Raw genomic sequence first — 19,501 nt, 5'->3', positions numbered from 1 at the left:
CTATAAAGATTATTACAGTATTTTCATAAGGATTAAAATATATCTCCGGTTGTCCCACTAAAATGGGACACACTAATGGAGTCGGTGTCCTGTTCTCTCTCTCTCTCTCTCTCTCTCTCTCTCTCTCTCTCTCTCTCTCTCTCTCTCTCATTTCCAACTGCTCTCTGTCTGCTCTGCACCACAGACGACACACTTTTCAGTTGCTTAATATGCTCTCGTCAGACAATTATGCAACAGGCGAGAGAGGGGGGATTTTAAACGGTAAAGCAGCAAATCTGTGATTTACAAACATTCCTGCAATGCTGTTTCCCAATTCCACCAAGTGGGCACTGCAGATGACGAACAGCCTTCCTGAGTTTGCGTCATAATCACTGTGCATATATGTATCTTTCTGTCAGACAGCATGAACCATCATAATCACTGTGCAGATATGTATCTTTCTGTGAGACAGCATGAACCATCATAATCACTGTGCATATATGTATCTTTCTGTTAGACAGCATGAACCATCATAATCACTGTGCATATATGTATCTTTCTGTGAGACAGCATGAACCATCATAATCACTGTGCATATATGTATCTTTCTGTTAGACAGCATGAACCATCATAATCACTGTGCATATATGTATCTTTCTGTTAGACAGCATGAACCATCATAATCACTGTGCAGATATGTATCTTTCTGTTAGACAGCATGAACCATCATAATCACTGTGCAGATATGTATCTTTCTGTCAGACAGCATGAACCATCATAATCACTGTGCATATATGTATCTTTCTGTCAGACAGCATGAACCATCATAATCACTGTGCAGATATGTATCTTTCTGTCAGACAGCATGAACCATCATAATCACTGTGCATATATGTATCTTTCTGTTAGACAGCATGAACCATCATAATCACTGTGCAGATATGTATCTTTCTGTTAGACAGCATGAACCATCATAATCACTGTGCATATATGTATCTTTCTGTCAGACAGCATGAACCATCATAATCACTGTGCATATATGTATCTTTCTGTTAGACAGCATGAACCATCATAATCACTGTGCATATATGTATCTTTCTGTCAGACAGCATGAACCATCATAATCACTGTGCATATATGTATCTTTCTGTCAGACAGCATGAACCATCATAATCACTGTGCATATATGTATCTTTCTGTCAGACAGCATGAACCATCATAATCACTGTGCATATATGTATCTTTCTGTGAGACAGCATGAACCATCATAATCACTGTGCAGATATGTATCTTTCTGTCAGACAGCATGAACCATCATAATCACTGTGCATATATGTATCTTTCTGTCAGACAGCATGAACCATCATAATCACTGTGCATATATGTATCTTTCTGTCAGACAGCATGAACCATCATAATCACTGTGCAGATATGTATCTTTCTGTCAGACAGCATGAACCATCATAATCACTGTGCATATATGTATCTTTCTGTTAGACAGCATGAACCATCATAATCACTGTGCATATATGTATCTTTCTGTTAGACAGCATGAACCATCATAATCACTGTGCAGATATGTATCTTTCTGTGAGACAGCATGAACCATCATAATCACTGTGCATATATGTATCTTTCTGTTAGACAGCATGAACCATCATAATCACTGTGCAGATATGTATCTTTCTGTGAGACAGCATGAACCATCATAATCACTGTGCATATATGTATCTTTCTGTTAGACAGCATGAACCATCATAATCACTGTGCAGATATGTATCTTTCTGTTAGACAGCATGAACCATCATAATCACTGTGCAGATATGTATCTTTCTGTTAGACAGCATGAACCATCATAATCACTGTGCATATATGTATCTTTCTGTGAGACAGCATGAACCATCATAATCACTGTGCAGATATGTATCTTTCTGTCAGACAGCATGAACCATCATAATCACTGTGCATATATGTATCTTTCTGTCAGACAGCATGAACCATCATAATCACTGTGCATATATGTATCTTTCTGTCAGACAGCATGAACCATCATAATCACTGTGCATATATGTATCTTTCTGTGAGACAGCATGAACCATCATAATCACTGTGCATATATGTATCTTTCTGTGAGACAGCATGAACCATCATAATCACTGTGCATATATGTATCTTTCTGTTAGACAGCATGAACCATCATAATCACTGTGCAGATATGTATCTTTCTGTTAGACAGCATGAACCATCATAATCACTGTGCATATATGTATCTTTCTGTCAGACAGCATGAACCATCATAATCACTGTGCAGATATGTATCTTTCTGTTAGACAGCATGAACCATCATAATCACTGTGCAGATATGTATATTTCTGTCAGACAGCATGAACCATCATAATCACTGTGCATATATGTATCTTTCTGTCAGACAGCATGAACCATCATAATCACTGTGCAGATATGTATCTTTCTGTTAGACAGCATGAACCATCATAATCACTGTGCAGATATGTATATTTCTGTCAGACATCATGAACCATCATAATCACTGTGCATATATGTATCTTTCTGTTAGACAGCATGAACCATCATAATCACTGTGCAGATATGTATCTTTCTGTTAGACAGCATGAACCATCATAATCACTGTGCAGATATGTATCTTTCTGTCAGACAGCATGAACCATCATAATCACTGTGCAGATATGTATCTTTCTGTTAGACAGCATGAACCATCATAATCACTGTGCATATACAGTATGTAGCTCTCTGTTAGACAGCATGAACCATCATAATCACTGTGCATAACTTTCTGTCAGACAGCATGAACCATCATAATCACTGTGCATATATGTATCTTTCTGTCAGACAGCATGAACCATCATAATCACTGTGCAGATATGTATCTTTCTGTGAGACAGCATGAACCATCATAATCACTGTGCAGATATGTATCTTTCTGTCAGACAGCATGAACCATCATAATCACTGTGCAGATATGTATCTTTCTGTTAGACAGCATGAACCATCATAATCACTGTGCATATATGTATCTTTCTGTCAGACAGCATGAACCATCATAATCACTGTGCATATATGTATCTTTCTGTCAGACAGCATGAACCATCATAATCACTGTGCATATATGTATCTTTCTGTCAGACAGCATGAACCATCATAATCACTGTGCAGATATGTATCTTTCTGTTAGACAGCATGAACCATCATAATCACTGTGCATATATGTATCTTTCTGTGAGACAGCATGAACCATCATAATCACTGTGCATATATGTATCTTTCTGTTAGACAGCATGAACCATCATAATCACTGTGCATATATGTATCTTTCTGTTAGACAGCATGAACCATCATAATCACTGTGCAGATATGTATCTTTCTGTCAGACAGCATGAACCATCATAATCACTGTGCATATATGTATCTTTCTGTTAGACAGCATGAACCATCATAATCACTGTGCATATACAGTATGTAGCTCTCTGTTAGACAGCATGAACCATCATAATCACTGTGCATAACTTTCTGTCAGACAGCATGAACCATCATAATCACTGTGCAGATATGTATCTTTCTGTCAGACAGCATGAACCATCATAATCACTGTGCAGATATGTATCTTTCTGTTAGACAGCATGAACCATCATAATCACTGTGCATATATGTATCTTTCTGTCAGACAGCATGAACCATCATAATCACTGTGCAGATATGTATCTTTCTGTCAGACAGCATGAACCATCATAATCACTGTGCAGATATGTATCTTTCTGTCAGACAGCATGAACCATCATAATCACTGTGCATAGCTTTCTGTCAGACAGCATGAACCATCATAATCACTGTGCATAGCTTTCTGTCAGACAGCACTAACCAAAAACAGCAGTCGTGTGGCGTCCCAATGGATCAATGGGCTAACACCCTGATCACAAAGCCATGGGCTAAAGCTCGTCTCTCTCTCTCGCTCTCTCTCATTCTCTCTCTCGCTCTCTCTCATTCTCTCTCTCTCTCTCTCACATTCTCTCTCTCTCTCCCTCTGTCCCGCTCCCTCCCTTCTATCTTCCCTTCTGGGACACTCGTATAAGATGAACAAGAGGCTGACACATCGGCCATGCATGCACTTTTTCCCTGGGTTTTGCAATGCATGTGCGTCATAAAGAGATGAGACAAACCACAGCCCGGGGAAAAGTCAAACAAACAACAACTCATGTTCAATTTCAAATCAGATACAAACAAATGTGGCTGGTTGGGATTTTTTTTAACAGCCATATGGATTCACTCAGTCTCCATGTGTGACACAGTTGACGATGCAGCGATAATGGATGGTTACTTTGTGGTCTTCTTTTGTTTTGTCATCTGTCTCCGTGTTGCCTTCAAGGAACCGTTTTTCCTCTGTCTCGTGCTGTTGATTACAGCTTAAAAAGAAACTTTGAAACAGACATCAGCAGTGATGTGGCAAATAAAAGTGATAAACTATATGATCTCTGGTCAGAAATCATAATAGGCAAACGGCCACTAATACTGTATAACTAATAGAAATATAGAAATCAATTATACTGTATCTTTAAATCATGTTTTTTCCTTACAAGACCCTGTCTTTAAATATCTTACGATACCAAGATGTGTACCTCAAAAATAGGTGATTTATTATTATTATTATTATTATTATTATTATTATTATTATTATTATTATTATTATTGTTATTATTATTATTATTATTATTATTATTATTATTATTATTATTATTATTATTATTATTATTATTATTATTATTATTATTATTATTTAAGAATATATCTGCCTAAAAAAGTTCCACAAGGACAAAGGTGGATCAAATGAGTTTAGGTGGGTTTGCCCTCCTCCACATCCCTGCTCTCCATGAGGAAAGGGTAACAAAGGACAATTTGTGATGCTATTACCCTCCTGGGTTTAATGAGGAAGTGACAGGTCAGTGCAGAGAAAGATAGGAAGGGGACCAGTGGCAACACAGGGCAAAAGAAACGAAAAGCAATTAGGCCGAAGCAATCCATTAGAAAATGATTGTGCGAACTCAGCAGTTGGCCATTCTTGAGCATGCACTTTATTTTAAGTTATGTCTCAACATTTTTGCCAATCAAGCATTTGATCAGACCTGGTGGACATTTAAAGTAGCCTAATAATTCATGATATTCCCAAGACGATATTGATTCCATTATTCAAACTTCATCAGCAGAAAATCCTAGTAAGCAAGATGTCACAGTACTGCTGGACACACTGGGAAGTGATCACTGGGAAGTGCAGTGCAAAATTTTGTATCATTTTGTGTGCCATTAATCAGCTTCTCCACCATTTTGTGTGTAGTCCAAAATCCTTATGGAAAATGCAGGTGGGCTTAAGAAAAAGAAAAAGACCAGGGTAACACTTTATTTGAAGGGGTGTGCATAAGACTGACATGGCACTGTCATAACCATGACATGACACCTGTCAATAACATGAAGTTACATGTAGCTTTATGAATGTTATGACCATTGTCATTAAGTGTCATTCGGTATATTATGTTATTGTTAATGGAAATTAACGTTATGATGACAACTTGACATTAACCAAGACAACATAACCTGTCAATATATTGTTATGACAACTTGACATTAACCAAGACAACAACATGCCATTAACATGACATAGTAGGCATTAAGATATCATTAAGTGCAATTACACTGTCAAATGAGTTTATAACAGTGTAATTAAGCCCTTCATTTATCTAAAAAATAACTGAAAAGGGCCATCTGTTGAGGCTGAGCAAGGAGACCCATTTTATTTCAGAAGAGGCAGAAGGCAGCAAGACAAAAGACAGCTGTAAAAAAAATAGGAGAGTTTGCCACTGGGGTATACACGCAAGAGGGAAAGCTAAACTAAACTGTTAGCTAACGTTAGCATTATGTGTGTCCAACCAGCAACACGATTCACTCTGACCAATCAGTATGCAGTGTTTCCACATCACCGTCCTTTGGTATCCACTTGGCCCTGCTCAACCAGCTTTGGAACCACGATGGAGGGGGTACTAAAAATAATTATTGCCTCAGTGCGCCTTAGTCTGGTACTTGCTCAGTGGAAAACAAAAGGCAAGTCGAGGTGAGTAGAGCTGAGTCACCAAAGATGTCGCCAAAACATCACAAACTAGAACTAATCGCCCCGTGATTGTATACCTCCGCCAACAGGTCAGGTTGCAGTCTACATCCATGTCTGTCCAGACTTATACAAGCACAAATACCTTGAAGTCCACGGTGCAGTGGTGTGGCCATTCAGTCTTATGGCACTTCAGGCAATGTTTGGGAGTACCTCAGTAAAACGGCGAATCGTTTTCAACACCTACCCTCCGACCACCCCTAGCCACTCCCCTACCCATCAAACCCAGACTCTCTCTACAGTACGACCTTCCTATCCCTAGCTACGGCCCCTTTCCCCTTGTGACACCCCCTTCCCTCACAACAACGCCCGCTCCTACCACCCACATCCTCCTAGCCACTCCCCCTACCCACCCCTCGAACTCCGACTCTCTACGACCATCCTATCCCTAGCTATGGCCCCTTTTCCCTAGCCCCGCCCTAGCCCCGCCCCTTTCCCTCACCATGTCCCCTCCGACCACCCACACGAAGGTCCCTCCAAGCGTTCCTGAGTTAACGAGCACGGAAGGACGGACAACCCGAAAACGTAATGCCTCTGGGGCACGGCTATCGCCGGCGGAGGCATAAAAAGCAAAGATGTTGCAAATTAGCCTAGGTAAACCCAGCCCCCACGTGACCTGCTCTCTCAGTTCCCAGTCACTAGTGACTGAGAACAGGTCTGAGAGCAGGTCACGTGGGGGATGGGTTTACCCAGGCTAGTTGCAAATTGCCACTTGCCAAGATGAGTTGCCAACTTGCCACGCAGCTTTTAGAGTGTTTTTGTAACCTTTAACCTTTTGTCACCTTGTGTGAGAGTGAGAGTGGTGTGGTCCTGCTGGTTGGAGTGGGATATTCTGACCTGTGCCTGGGCTGAACTGGCCAGGAAGAGCTTTCCCTCCATTGTGTGTGGGAATGAGGGCAGAGGCATGGAGCAGGCAGCAGCTCTGGGAGCCACCTCTCCCTTCTCCCCTCTCCACTCCAATAGCACTGGCAGCACATGAAAGAGTGACCGCACTGACTGACTTACTGATACAATATCTTTATTTTGAAAGAGTGACAGCACTGACTGACTTACTGATACAATGTCTTTATTTTGAAAGAGTGACAGCACTGACTTACTGATACAATGTCTTTATTTTGAAAGAGTGACAGCATTGACTGACTTACTGATACAATGTCTTTATTTTGAAAGAGTGACCGCACTGACTGACTTACTGATACAATGTCTTTATTTTGAAAGAGTGACAGCACTGACTGACTTACTGATACAATGTCTTTATTTTGAAAGAGTGACAGCATTGACTGACTTACTGATACAATGTCTTTATTTTGAAAGAGTGACAGCACTGACTGACTTACTGATACAATGTCTTTATTTTGAAAGAGTGACAGCACTGACTGACTTACTGATACAATGTCTTTATTTTGAAAGAGTGACAGCACTGACTTACTGATACAATGTCTTTATTTTGGCAACATGTTTGGTGCTAAGCAGGTTTTAGGCTTCCTTCCTCCACTGGGGGGGGGGAAGCATCTTTAACAGTTCACAGTTCTATGCATCCACTTAAGTGCATGTTTCTTTCATACTAAACCTTCACCAGCTGTAATATCACTGCACATGTGCCAAATTCCCATCTAAATCATATGTATAAGCAAAAAAAAAACGGCAGTGGGGTTTATTCAACTTTCTACATGTTTCAGGACTTGAGGGTTGTCATGGTGACAGGCAAGTGTATCCCCCCATCGACCACCACACATATCTCCGCTTTCCTCCACTCTGTTTCCATGCCAACATACTGCCTGTTTCACTTGACTTATTAACCTAGAAGAGATTTAAAAACCTCAGTTGTGATTGGAATATTATCACCAAATTCTACATATCACATCCCAAAAATTGGGCACTTCATCATGTCTTCTCACCTGTAGGTGCACCCTATACAGCATTTCCTCTACTAAAAAGGGTACACTTTGGGACGCTGTCATGTACGGGTGGCATAGAGGGCACTTCATAATGACACCATTTTCCATTTACTAGAAGGGCACTCATTAAGACAAGTTATCAGATTGTATTGCTCATCATCATAATGTATTGCATGAAGGGGCACTCCAGAGGGCACTCAATAATTTTTTTCCCATGTGAAGGGCAGCCAAAAGGGCACTTCCTGTCATTGTCACCACTCTAGAGGGCACTTTAGGTATGCTTTTTTTAATCATGAGGGCACTGGGGTGGGGCGGTGGGTGGGGGAGAGCATCACCCCTGAATCTGCGAGTGCAATAACTCCCCTCACCTGTCGCATAATTAGACAGCAAGGCAAAGCCAACCTCTACTTCATGAAAACAAACCAATCAGAGGCCGTGCCCCGCTGCCCCGTCTCTTCTCACAGCCAATAATTGTATCAGATTACAGGACTTAGCTGCTCACTCACCCAGGCAACCCAATCAAGCTTTCGGATGCGGCTCCTCAGCGAGCCATCAGTCAGGGCAACATCAGGCTGTCAATGAGAGCCTGTGAAGGGAAACGGATGCTTGTCAACCAGATGGCTCGTTTCAGGACCAGACAGCCAATGGGAGTATAGCTTGCTGCATGGTCTAGCAGCTTCACACAGGGCTGGTCACCATCCAACCAGACCTCAAAACACCAGCCAACCAGCTGCTCAAATGATGGCTGAGATGTGAGGTCAACAAATCAGGAATTAATGAATACCCACCAATCAGCATTCCTGTCTTTTGAAATAGAGGCCACAATTCTTGGTCTGTGAGACAAAAAATACTTTATTAAATTAAAACTTTAGAAAGAAAATAAACTGTCTAGGTTATTGATATCTGATACACATATTGTGTACGGTATATATATATTTTTTTTACCTTTCAGTTTAAAATGATACAATTCTGGTAGTTGCCAAAAGTATACTGGTAAATGTAAGTGAATGTACTTTTATTAGGCTATTCTTTGAAAACTAACATTACGGGTACTTTAGGTGACATCAACATAAATCAGATGACAATGGTTTTAAAAGATGCTGAAAACTTTTAAAAATACAGCTTCTTAATTTGGTGAATCGAGGCATAGCTCAACAGTCACCCCACACACACACACACACTGCATTATTTTACAGTTTTCCTCTGCTAAATGTCTGCTGCTGTCTTTGCACAGTTCATATTTTGAAAGCAAACAAGCTGCTTCATAGAATTGGTTCTGATTACTGTTCATGATTTATTCAGTTCACGTAAGGGGAACCAAACCCTGCAGGCCTCCATGGACTGACTGTGTTGGACAGAGAAAGCTTTCCTTTATCGTGATGAAGGCTTTGTTTCTATGTGGCACGGTTCCCACTGTTTTCTAAGTAAGTTCGTAAAGTAAGTTGAGACCTGGTAAGTAAACGCTTAGACCTCTAGACAGGCCTGCACGCAAAATAGGTCTCTATAATGAACCTACTGTCTAGAATTCTTGTGAAAAGACCCCTAGATGTTTAAGGGCGCGGGGGGTCGGGTATTCGTCCTGATGACAGTGAGGGGCGGCTGTGGCTCAGGAGGTAGAGCGGGTCGTCCACAAATCAGAAGATCGGTGGTTCGATCTCCGGCTCCTCCAGTCCGCATGTCCTTGGGCAAGACACTGAACCCCGAATTGCTCTCGATGGCTGTGCCAGCACCCTGCGTGGCAGCTGGCTGCCTTCGGTGTGTGAATGGGTGAATGTAGGCACATTGTAAAGCGCTTTGGATAAAAGCACTATATAAAATGCAGTCCATTTACAGTGAGATTTGTTGTATCCAAATGGCCCAGGTCCATGTGTCAGGTGGGGTGCGTGCAACAGGCCAACACTCCAAGGGGAATCGGACAGACAGGTCTGAAACCGACTAGAACCTTGGAGGAGCGTCACTGTCCTCCTCATACTCTCAATCTTTCATTGATGTAATGTAACACCTTCGTGACGACTTTTCCGTTGTCTGTTCTATGACAACGTTTCCATTGTCTGTTCTAAACAGACAAGTTCACCTCTTTCCAAGGAAAAATCCTCTGTTGCATAGAAATAAAGGGAATAAAGGGATGCATTTTACACTTCCGGGTTGTTTGGAATAACTAGAAGAATTGGGTAGTTAGCATTAATAGCGATGACCACCATGGCTGAACAGACAGAGAAGCAGAGAAGAGCGCCACCTACAGAAACTGAAACTTCATCGACAGATTTTTATTTATTTTTCTTATTTCCCCTGTTTTCTCCCCAGTTGTACTCCCCTGCTGTCCCGGTCGTTGCTCCGCACCCCCTCTGCCCATCTGGGGAGAGTTGCAGTCGCCAGCTGCTTCTTTTCACCTGACAGCGAGGAGCTTCACCGGCAGGACGTAGCGCATGGGAGGATCACGCTATTCCCCCCAGTTCCCCTCCCCAGGCGCCCTGACCGACCAGAGGCACTGCTGGACAGTGGACACACTGTTTGATTGACAGGTAATCTCTGGGAAGGGCATCTCATATATTATCAATATGGTATGGTGTATGGTGGTATCAATGCAATCTCCTGGATCAGGGATTTTCAAAGTCTGAGACTGTGGGCCTCCCCCCCAGACAAACCTTGGGAAAATGTGACCCCCCCACCAACCCACCCCAACACTTGAGCCAAGATAGTCTGCTGATATTGCTTTTTGACATACTTCAGATTACACTATTAATTAAACTATGAATTAAATGAACACTCTGCCCATTTTCAACCAGCTTTGTATCATTAGAACATCAGTAGTATATCAGAAAACTGTAAACTGTTTTGAAGTCTGTCATTTAATTTGACAGTTATTGAGTGTGAAAGTGTGGACCAGTGACATCACTGGTCCACACTAACTCAAATTAATAACTCATTAACTCAAATCAACTCTCAATAACTGTCAAACTAGATGAATGATGAATAGTTTGACAGTTATTGAGTCGATTTGATTTGGTTGAAAATTTGGTTGAAAATGGGCGGAGTGTTCCTTTAATGTAATATTTTTTCATGTCTTCCACTCCCTGAGCCTCCCCTGAAACTGTTTGGAGCCCCCCTGGAGGCCCGCCTCCCACTTTGAAAACCCCTAGGGGTCCTAGTTGAAAACAACTGTCCATCTCTCCTGAGATTCTTCAGTGTAGTTTTGATGTGTCAGCTGAAGCTCTCCTCTGTGTTTTATTTGCTCTCAAAACACAGTGCATGAACTGCGTTTCTCCCTGTTTTCCGGCTGGAACATCTCCACACATCTCCACAGCGTGTTGTCTCGCCAGTTACAGCGCGTAGCAGAGTGATGCTAAAAGTCAGGTGACCTGAAACGCGTTGAATAAAAGATGTTTTGTGAAAACATTTGGCGTGTCCAGACAATGGCTGCCTGTCACTTGCAATAGAAGCAGCTCGCCGGATAGCTGTCAGGCCCGGTCTGCGTCAAGCTGCTCACGCTTCATCTGCACAGCTTTGATTCCACTGAACTGACTGGACGAGGATCCCTGTAACTCGGAGCACATTTCTTTTAATTGCCCATTTCCTATCTTGGCTTTGAACAATGTGCAGCACTCGAGGTGAAGTCTGGAATTTGCCTTTCTTTCACTTTATTGATAAGCGAAACCAGTCGCACGGCATTGACACAGCCTGGTTGCCAGAATAAGAAGTCGGAATTGTTTTTCTGCAATCATTTCTGAACCAAAATACCGATATCAGGTTTCTAGATACGTGAATATTAATGTTATACACGCCATGGAGTCTGCTATTGAAAGATCCCTTGGTCATGTGATCTCATCCCACGGCTTCTCTTACCATCGCTATGCTGATGACACTCAGCTCTTCCTCTCGCCTGACACCCAAATCGAATCACGTCTAGCCGCCTGCGGCAGGGACATTGTCAGCTGGATGACTGCCCACCACCTCAAACTGAATCTTGGCAAGACTGAGCTACTCTTCCTCCCTGGAAAAGACTGCCCTCTCACTGACCTTTCCATCACCATCGACAACACTACTACTGCCTTCTCCAACAGTTAAGAACCTCGGGGTGATCCTAGATAACCAGCTATCTAACTCAGCCTTTATCGCAGCGACTGCCCGTTCCTGTAGGCTCTCCCTATATAACATTCCCAAAATCCGTCATTCCCAAAATTCTCACTAAGGAGGCGACTCAACTCCTGGTCCAGGCGTTTGTCATCTCACGCCTAGACTACTGCAATGTTCTGTTGGCCGGGCTACCTGCCTCGGCCACCCGACCTCTTCAGCTCATCCAAAACGCTGCTGCCTGTCTGGTGTTCAACCTACCTACATTTTCTCATGTCACTCCCCTTTTCCGCGACCTTCACTGGCTTCCCATCCTGGCACGTATCAGGTTCAAGACACTGGTGCTGGCCTAGTGGTCAGTTCACCGGTCAGCCCCGCTATATCTGCAATCTTTGGTCAGTTTCCAAACATTGCATCGCTCCCTCCGCTCCTCCACCCGTCCAGCTCGCCTCGCCCCTCCACCACTACGTGGGCCCGAAGGTCGCTTGTCCTGATCGCAGCTCTTCTCCTCACTGTCTCCTCAGTGGTGGAATGAGCTTTCCCCCTCGATCAGAATGGCCGAATCACTGGCAATTTTTCGCCGGAGACTAAAGACCCACCTTTTCGGGCTACACCTGGGCCCCTCTGAAATTGACACAATTTCTTAAATGCTCACATGCTGCTAGCTCCGGCCCTGACTATTTGTATTTTATTTGTATCTTTATAAGGTGCTATTCCAGTCCAGCAGGATATCTGACTCTCATTGTTTGTATTGCATGTTTCTGTTTTTTATGGTTTTTATATTTTGTTATTTTCTATTTTTTCTGTGTCCTGACGAGATGTGATGTTGTAAGTCGATTTGGACAAAGGTGTCTGCTAAATGCAATAAAGTAAAGTAAAGTAAAGTAAAGTAAAGTAAAGAGTGCTGTGGCGGGATGGATGAAAGGTGTTTCACACCCCAGGGCCGTGTTCAATTCCCAGTCATGGTGACGGTTTTTGAAGTTTTATGCAGAGCCCATAACCAGCCTAAACATAACCAAAGTTGTTGTTAGAGTTGTTTTATTTGTGGCAGCGAGGTTTTCAAATTAATCACAGTTTTGTTTCAAACTTATGTTGAGATTGTAGGTTTGGAGAGACATAAAGGTCACATTTCAGAAACTTATTTTGTTTTGTTTCAAATTTGTGTTGCTATTCTACATATCCCTGGTTTGCAGACACATAAAATGCCAACATTTTATTCTGGCGATTGGGTTGAATGGCAACCATATGTGTAAAGGCTTCACCAAAAAGTGACACACACGTTGCCTGCATGAGGTGCGTTGGTAACGAGCCAGGCGTTTGTAACGAGCACCTGTCACATCTCATATTAGGTGATTCCTCCCCCCCCCCTCCACCAACTTCTTTTGCCTTTTCACCCCAGCGTCTGGTCAGCTGACAGGCAAGGAGCGGACGCCTGAATGTCTTGAAGCCTTACTGATTTACTACTCTGTGCACAGGACAGGCCCGGAGCTGGCAGCGTGCTGCACGGTGCGCCCCCCAAAGTGACAAAGTGTGTTGTAGGTGCTCCTCTGACGCAAGCAAACCATTTAGTTGTAGTGTCTGGTGTCACGGGGACGCATAGCAACGCAAATGCTGCCTATAAATATACTTCCACGTCCATGCTATTTTAAACCGAGTCAAACAGGAGAGTTCAACTTCCTTTTGGGAATTTATGGACTGAGATGCTGCGTTATCTGTTGATTCCTATGGCACTGTGGGTTGGTGATTATTTAGACTACGTGTAAACCGGGGGAAATAAGTTGTGCCAGGAGTCTGGCTAATCCAAACAGGCAATTTAACCATGAGGTGTTCAACATAACATGGAAATCTTCTTGTGACTCAGTGAGTGGTACGAGGGAGTGGTAAGGGAAGGGACAGTCCATAACTGATGATATTTGGTGATAACCTTTTCGTTTTAGCCGCAGTAAAAGCAGAGGTTTGCACTCGAACCCGCTGACATCAGAATTCACAGCATGGATGCTTAGAAAGACGTGTCCTCAATTCTTGTTTGAAGTCGAACAATCGACAAAAGCCATGGTAAGGATGTTCGTCTGCGTACACAATAGGACAAGTAAAGCAAAGACGCGGGCGCGCCGGTGTGCGTCACCAGAGAAAGAAACATTTCCTTCTATTCAGCAGCAGTGAAAGTCAAACACTGAATGTTACTGTAACTGTTACAGTAAGCATTCAGTGCTTTACAGAGGCGTTACAGTGTAACACCTCTTCAGTGCTGTAAATGTTACAGTAAACATTCAGTGCTTTACAGAGGCGTTACAGTGTAACACCTCTTCAGTGCTGTAACTGTTACAGTAAACATTCAGTGCTTTACAGAGGCGTTACAGTGTAACACCTCTTCAGTGCTGTAACTGTTACAGTAAGCATTCAGTGCTTTACAGTGCTGTAACTGTTACAGTAAACATTCAGTGCTTTACAGAGGCGTTACAGTGTAACACATCTGTAAAGCACTGAATGTTTACTGTAATTGTTACAGTAAACTATTCAGTGCTTTACAGAGGCGTTACAGTGTAACACCTCTTCAGTGCGGAGGAGCCTTTTTCCGAGCTTTGTCTGGGGGGGGAGGCCCACATTCTCAGACTTTGAAAACCCCTGCTCTATCATAAGTCAAGAAAGTCTCCACTAGTTGGTTTGATAGTAAAGCTGTGTCTTTGTTGAGTTGCACCAAGGTGTTTCATCTTAGTTACACTGCTGTAAAGTCCATACCAAACCAAAAGATTGTGGCAGAAAATAGAAAATAGCGTTTTCACTTTCTGTGGCCAATCAGTGAACAGCACTATTCTTGATGTGGTGTGATGTGGTTGTCAAATTAAACTGAATGAAAACAGGCGGGCTGAAAATCGGGGACAAGGCTGTTGCCGACCGCAAAAAAGGGCTTTCATATTTTGTTAACACTGACCAAAATGATAACATTACTGTTACATCTGTGATGAGCACTCTTCATCATCATTGCATTGTAATTGACCACGTTATGATCCTCTCCGAAAATAAAGTGAGTTACTTGTGTTGTCAATCACTGCGTTGTTATTTTAATGTAACATTTTGTAGGCTACAACCTGTCATGCTCAATAAATGTGTGCAAAAACAAGTCTCTTTGCTACGCAATAGTGGAGGTTAAACGGCTCAAATGAACGGCTAAAATAGCAACAAAAAAAAGCGAGCGACAACAAAAAGGTGCATAAACTAGGACATCCTCCTCATCCTCCAAGTTGTGCACCTTTCAAAGCGATGCGCCACGCCAAGTTGCCAACTGCAATGCCAACCGTGCCAACAGCTATTTTACGGAGGACTTTACACCTCCTAAGGGCTAGGTAAGATTTACGTTGTAACTTATGCCTAGGTTGGAACTATTTCAGTTGGTGCAACCGTTAAAAAAGTAATGCGTAAACTCGGACTTAGTGAGACTTTACGCTCAAACTAGGCTACAATTTGAACTTAGTGCAACCCAGTGCAGGTCTTCAACAAGTCTCAGCATCTTTAACAAATACAGACAACTGAGTCCAGTGACAAGTCATCAAGAGTGTGACTGGAGTCGGGTTTTCATCAACATTCACACTCCCTCTTCCCAATGCTGATGAAACCCACACTAATAATTACACCTTTAAATATGAATGAGTTTATTCAACCTGATGACGTCCTACTGTATTAACAATTAATGTACTGTTATCAGAGGAGCCATATACATGCAAATGATTATGTTTAAACAAAATACAATCCTCTACGCTTGAAAAATCTTTTACAAGATGGAAATACACTGCGGACAATGACGTGATAAATGCCACGATACAGGAACAACATTTTGACTCAATGGTAACTGATGAGAAAAATCTATTTGGATTTGTCTGGCATAACTATTAGCAAAACGACTCATTGCCTCAAAATGTTGCCTGTAGCATTGCCTTAAATTGCTATAAGACACCAAATAGCTTTCTGCTACCGCTGTATATAATGATATATGGAGGTGTGGATCAAAGTGCTTAAAGTAAAAATACACATTCAAGGCTAAATTTGACTGATACACGTCATATTCCCTCTCTATGGATAACATCGTAGCATTTGCGTGAGTATTACGTGCCGGCTAATCGGACTTTGCTGTGTTGAAAATACATTGGTAGACTTCAAACAAAAACAAAACGTCTTTGTGTCGGCGATCCTTCGCGCGTCAGCTACAAATCAACATACTGTAAGTACCATACTTCCATGACAGGCAATTCAAAAGCCATTCCCTGTGAGGTGAACAAGTACAATGAGACTTCATAACAGACATGTGCGCGATGAAACATGGCGAATGAGGCGTGTGATTCATTGTCCTGGATTTTCCCATTTCCCTCTCCTTTCCGGGGCTTTCAAATCACAATCCGTCCCGTTACAATCAGAGCCACCAGATACAACAAACGGATTAATGGGAGACTTCCTTTCCGTTGCGTTGCACGGTGGTAATTCATCTTAATTGTGATACATTCCTTTTGGCTGTGCTCCCAGCTCGCCAGATGTACTGCGTCCGTTTGACAAATAAATCCCTTCAAAGCTTCAAGTTCTGGCACCATCGGGCCTTGAGAGTCTGCGGTCGAGGCTCTGTTTGCAGGTCAACATCTGCCTACAGCTGTGTGTCTCCATCTCCAAAACCGCCTCAAAAAGTCTGTCCTTTTTTCCCCTCGGACTCCAAAAAATCTGGAGTGTGTCGTCACTGTCGTGTCATTCAAACCGGCTCCGGCAAAGTTCAGGTGAAGATACTCCTCTGGTTCGCCACCAAGGCGGTTTGGCTCTCCCGCCGCCTCTCCTGCTTCCTCTCCAGTCTCACCTTCCAGCAGACCACGCTGGACGCCAGCAGCACCAGCCCGGCCGACAGCAGTACCAGGCCGAAGTAGGAGATGGTGGAGCCGTGCGAGTTGAAGCTGTAGGCCACGGCCGTGACCACGATGCCGGCGATGAGCACCACCACGCCGAACGGCACCGTGCAGCGGTAGCAGGAGAGCTCGGCGCCCCCTGTGGCAGCGCTCAGCTGGCCCTCGTTGACCAGGGGGATGCCGATCGCCGTGGCCGCCGCCGCCGCCGCGCCCGATGGGTTGCCGTTGCTGGCCTTCTCCGACAAAACTCTCTCCGGAGTCGCTGGCACTCTCATGGCGTCTTTGTGGTTCGCTTCTTCTGGCATTGCGAGACCCCAGCAGCAAACGCCCTCTCTTTAACCAACCACAGATGGCCCCTGGGTGTTGTCCTTTTTTTTACCTCGTTTTTTCCCCAAGTCAGGGTCTCCCAGACTATGTGGAGAGAGAAGCCATGCGTTAGGTAACACTCAAGGGGGAAAGGCACAGACTCACACTTGTTGCTCAACACTGGATCGCGGCTTTGAAGAACAGCAGGAGGTCCTACAGACGCTGTGAGACTTCAGATGCTCCCTGCGAGAGTTACTGTAAAAACACTGTCTTTCCCAATTTGACCCCAGTTTTCAACCTGCGCACGCCAACAGCCCTGTAAAACCATGTAACCCCCCCCCTTTGCACAATTCAAGCCTCCCTGACCCAGTCAGAAAGTTGGCTGGATGACGCAGGAGCAGGCAGCCCAGCACGAGCTGAGACATTCCCTGGAGAGCGCGGGATATGACATTACAAACTGCGCTGTGAAATGCGAGGAGCCTCAAAATCAGCCGCAATTTCACAAGCACTCAATATTTCTTCCCCTTAAGTCTGCTAAGTGGAACGCGGTGATTCAGACGCGCTGCCAAAGTGGCAATAAGGCAATAAATGGAGAGAGCAACATCAATGATACTCTCCATCATCGTCGATTGTTTTCAGATTGTGCTTTTTTTTCTTTTTTTTTTACAAGCGTTCTTCTTATTAGTAGCCTATAATTTCTTTCAACAGAACTGTTATGGCCAGTTCATATTGAGATCTACTGTATCTCATCATCACAGGGGTTCACAAACTTCTCCATGTAAGAAACCCCCAGACTGACGTGCTTCAGACTCCAGACTCCCGCAAGAAAAAGTTGTATCCCAGTGTCTCCCATCTGTCTCTACTTTAAGAGGGGAAATTGAAACCAAACAGTGGAGACAGAGTGAAGACTCGTGAAGAATCGTCATTATTAAACATTCTCTGCTCGTGCTTGCTAACTTTTCAGTCAAATTGAACTAAACGTTATTTTGGACTAGTTTTGGAAACCTTAATAACCAACAATTACTTTAAAAACAACTTCCCTTACATCAGTAACTTCTTCTTTTTTGTAAGTCATGTCCCATATGGTATGTGATGTGTACCCATTCAATGTTTGATTACATGATTTAGGATAAAAGCATCTCAACAGACTAAAGAAATAACATAGTAATAATAAAGTACAATTAAGTTTGGGCGCCTTTGAAGAAATTGCAGCATCCTGAGAAATAACTCTGGCCAAAGCATTTAGATATAATAAGAAAATCAGAAACAGAAAATGGTTGCATTGTATTAAATTGTTATTTATGCTGAAACAGAAAATGGTTGCATTGTATTAAATTGTTATTTTTGCTGAAACAGAAAATGGTTGCATTGTATTAAATTGTTCTTTTTGCTGAAACAGAAAATGTTGTATTGTATTAAATATGTTATTTTTGCTACAAAGTCTCCAATACCATGAATATTAGGCTTTTATAGTTTTCTTTTCACAGATGTGTAAGTTAAAGGTTGGTTCAGTAGCTATACCAACTGTACAGCTCAAAACTATCCATCTTATAATTTGACCAATTATTTTTGCAACATTGTTTTAAGCTGACTGGTTTAACCATTGACTGTATATAATGGTTTAACTGGTAGCATTTAGCTGAACAGTTATTATGTAGCCAGAGACAAATAGCCTAATTGCCATGATCGAGAAGTGTGAAGAAAGAACAGATCTTGGAAGAAATGTTAGTTTACCTCGAGGGCGTTTTCCATACCGCACCGTTTCCAAAGTGCTGCTGAACTTTCTCCCATCCGGAGTGAACTGAAGGCTTTCTCTCTCGTCTTCTGGGGATAAAAGTGTGCAGTCAGGCCGGTCTGCTCTGAAGTGAATGTCGCTTTCCTCTCGGCTGAGCCTGTCTGCCGCTTCTCTCCGTGCTGGAATTTGACTCCCATTCATCGGATATGTATGTCCCCCCGTAGGTCCTCAGATCGGGGCTGTTGGAGGGCTGCCATACCCATTGAGAACAAGCATGTGTTGAAGTATCGATGACTGACTGGTGAAGAGCAGTGTGAAGTTCGCCACAATAAGATACATGCAATTTCCCCTCACTGGTTTCAAAATAAAACCTATAGTGATTAACAAGCATCGCAAAGGATTATTTTTTCGTTAAAGCCATAGCTTTTATTTTGAAGTCACACCT

General features: G+C 42.8%; 1 protein-coding gene across 1 annotated transcript; it reads right to left on the bottom strand.

Annotated features, from left to right (window-relative positions):
* Positions 1-15,848: 15,848 nt before the first annotated feature.
* On the bottom strand, positions 15,849-19,196 carry tmem100a (transmembrane protein 100a). Its single transcript, XM_083649473.1, has 2 exons — positions 19,056-19,196; positions 15,849-17,426 (listed from the first exon to the last, which is right to left on the bottom strand). Exon 2 carries the CDS (start codon positions 17,318-17,320, stop codon positions 16,889-16,891), a length of 432 nt encoding a protein of 143 aa, XP_083505599.1. The 5' UTR covers positions 17,321-17,426; positions 19,056-19,196; the 3' UTR covers positions 15,849-16,888.
* Between the last annotated feature and the right edge of the window lie 305 nt (positions 19,197-19,501).

The sequence above is a fragment of the Poromitra crassiceps genome (genome assembly GCF_964638095.1).
Source record: "Poromitra crassiceps genome assembly, chromosome: 13".
Taxonomy (NCBI): Eukaryota; Metazoa; Chordata; class Actinopteri; order Beryciformes; family Melamphaidae; genus Poromitra; species Poromitra crassiceps.
Note: the sequence above shows the minus strand (reverse complement) of the source record. Positions and strands in the feature narration are given on the sequence as shown.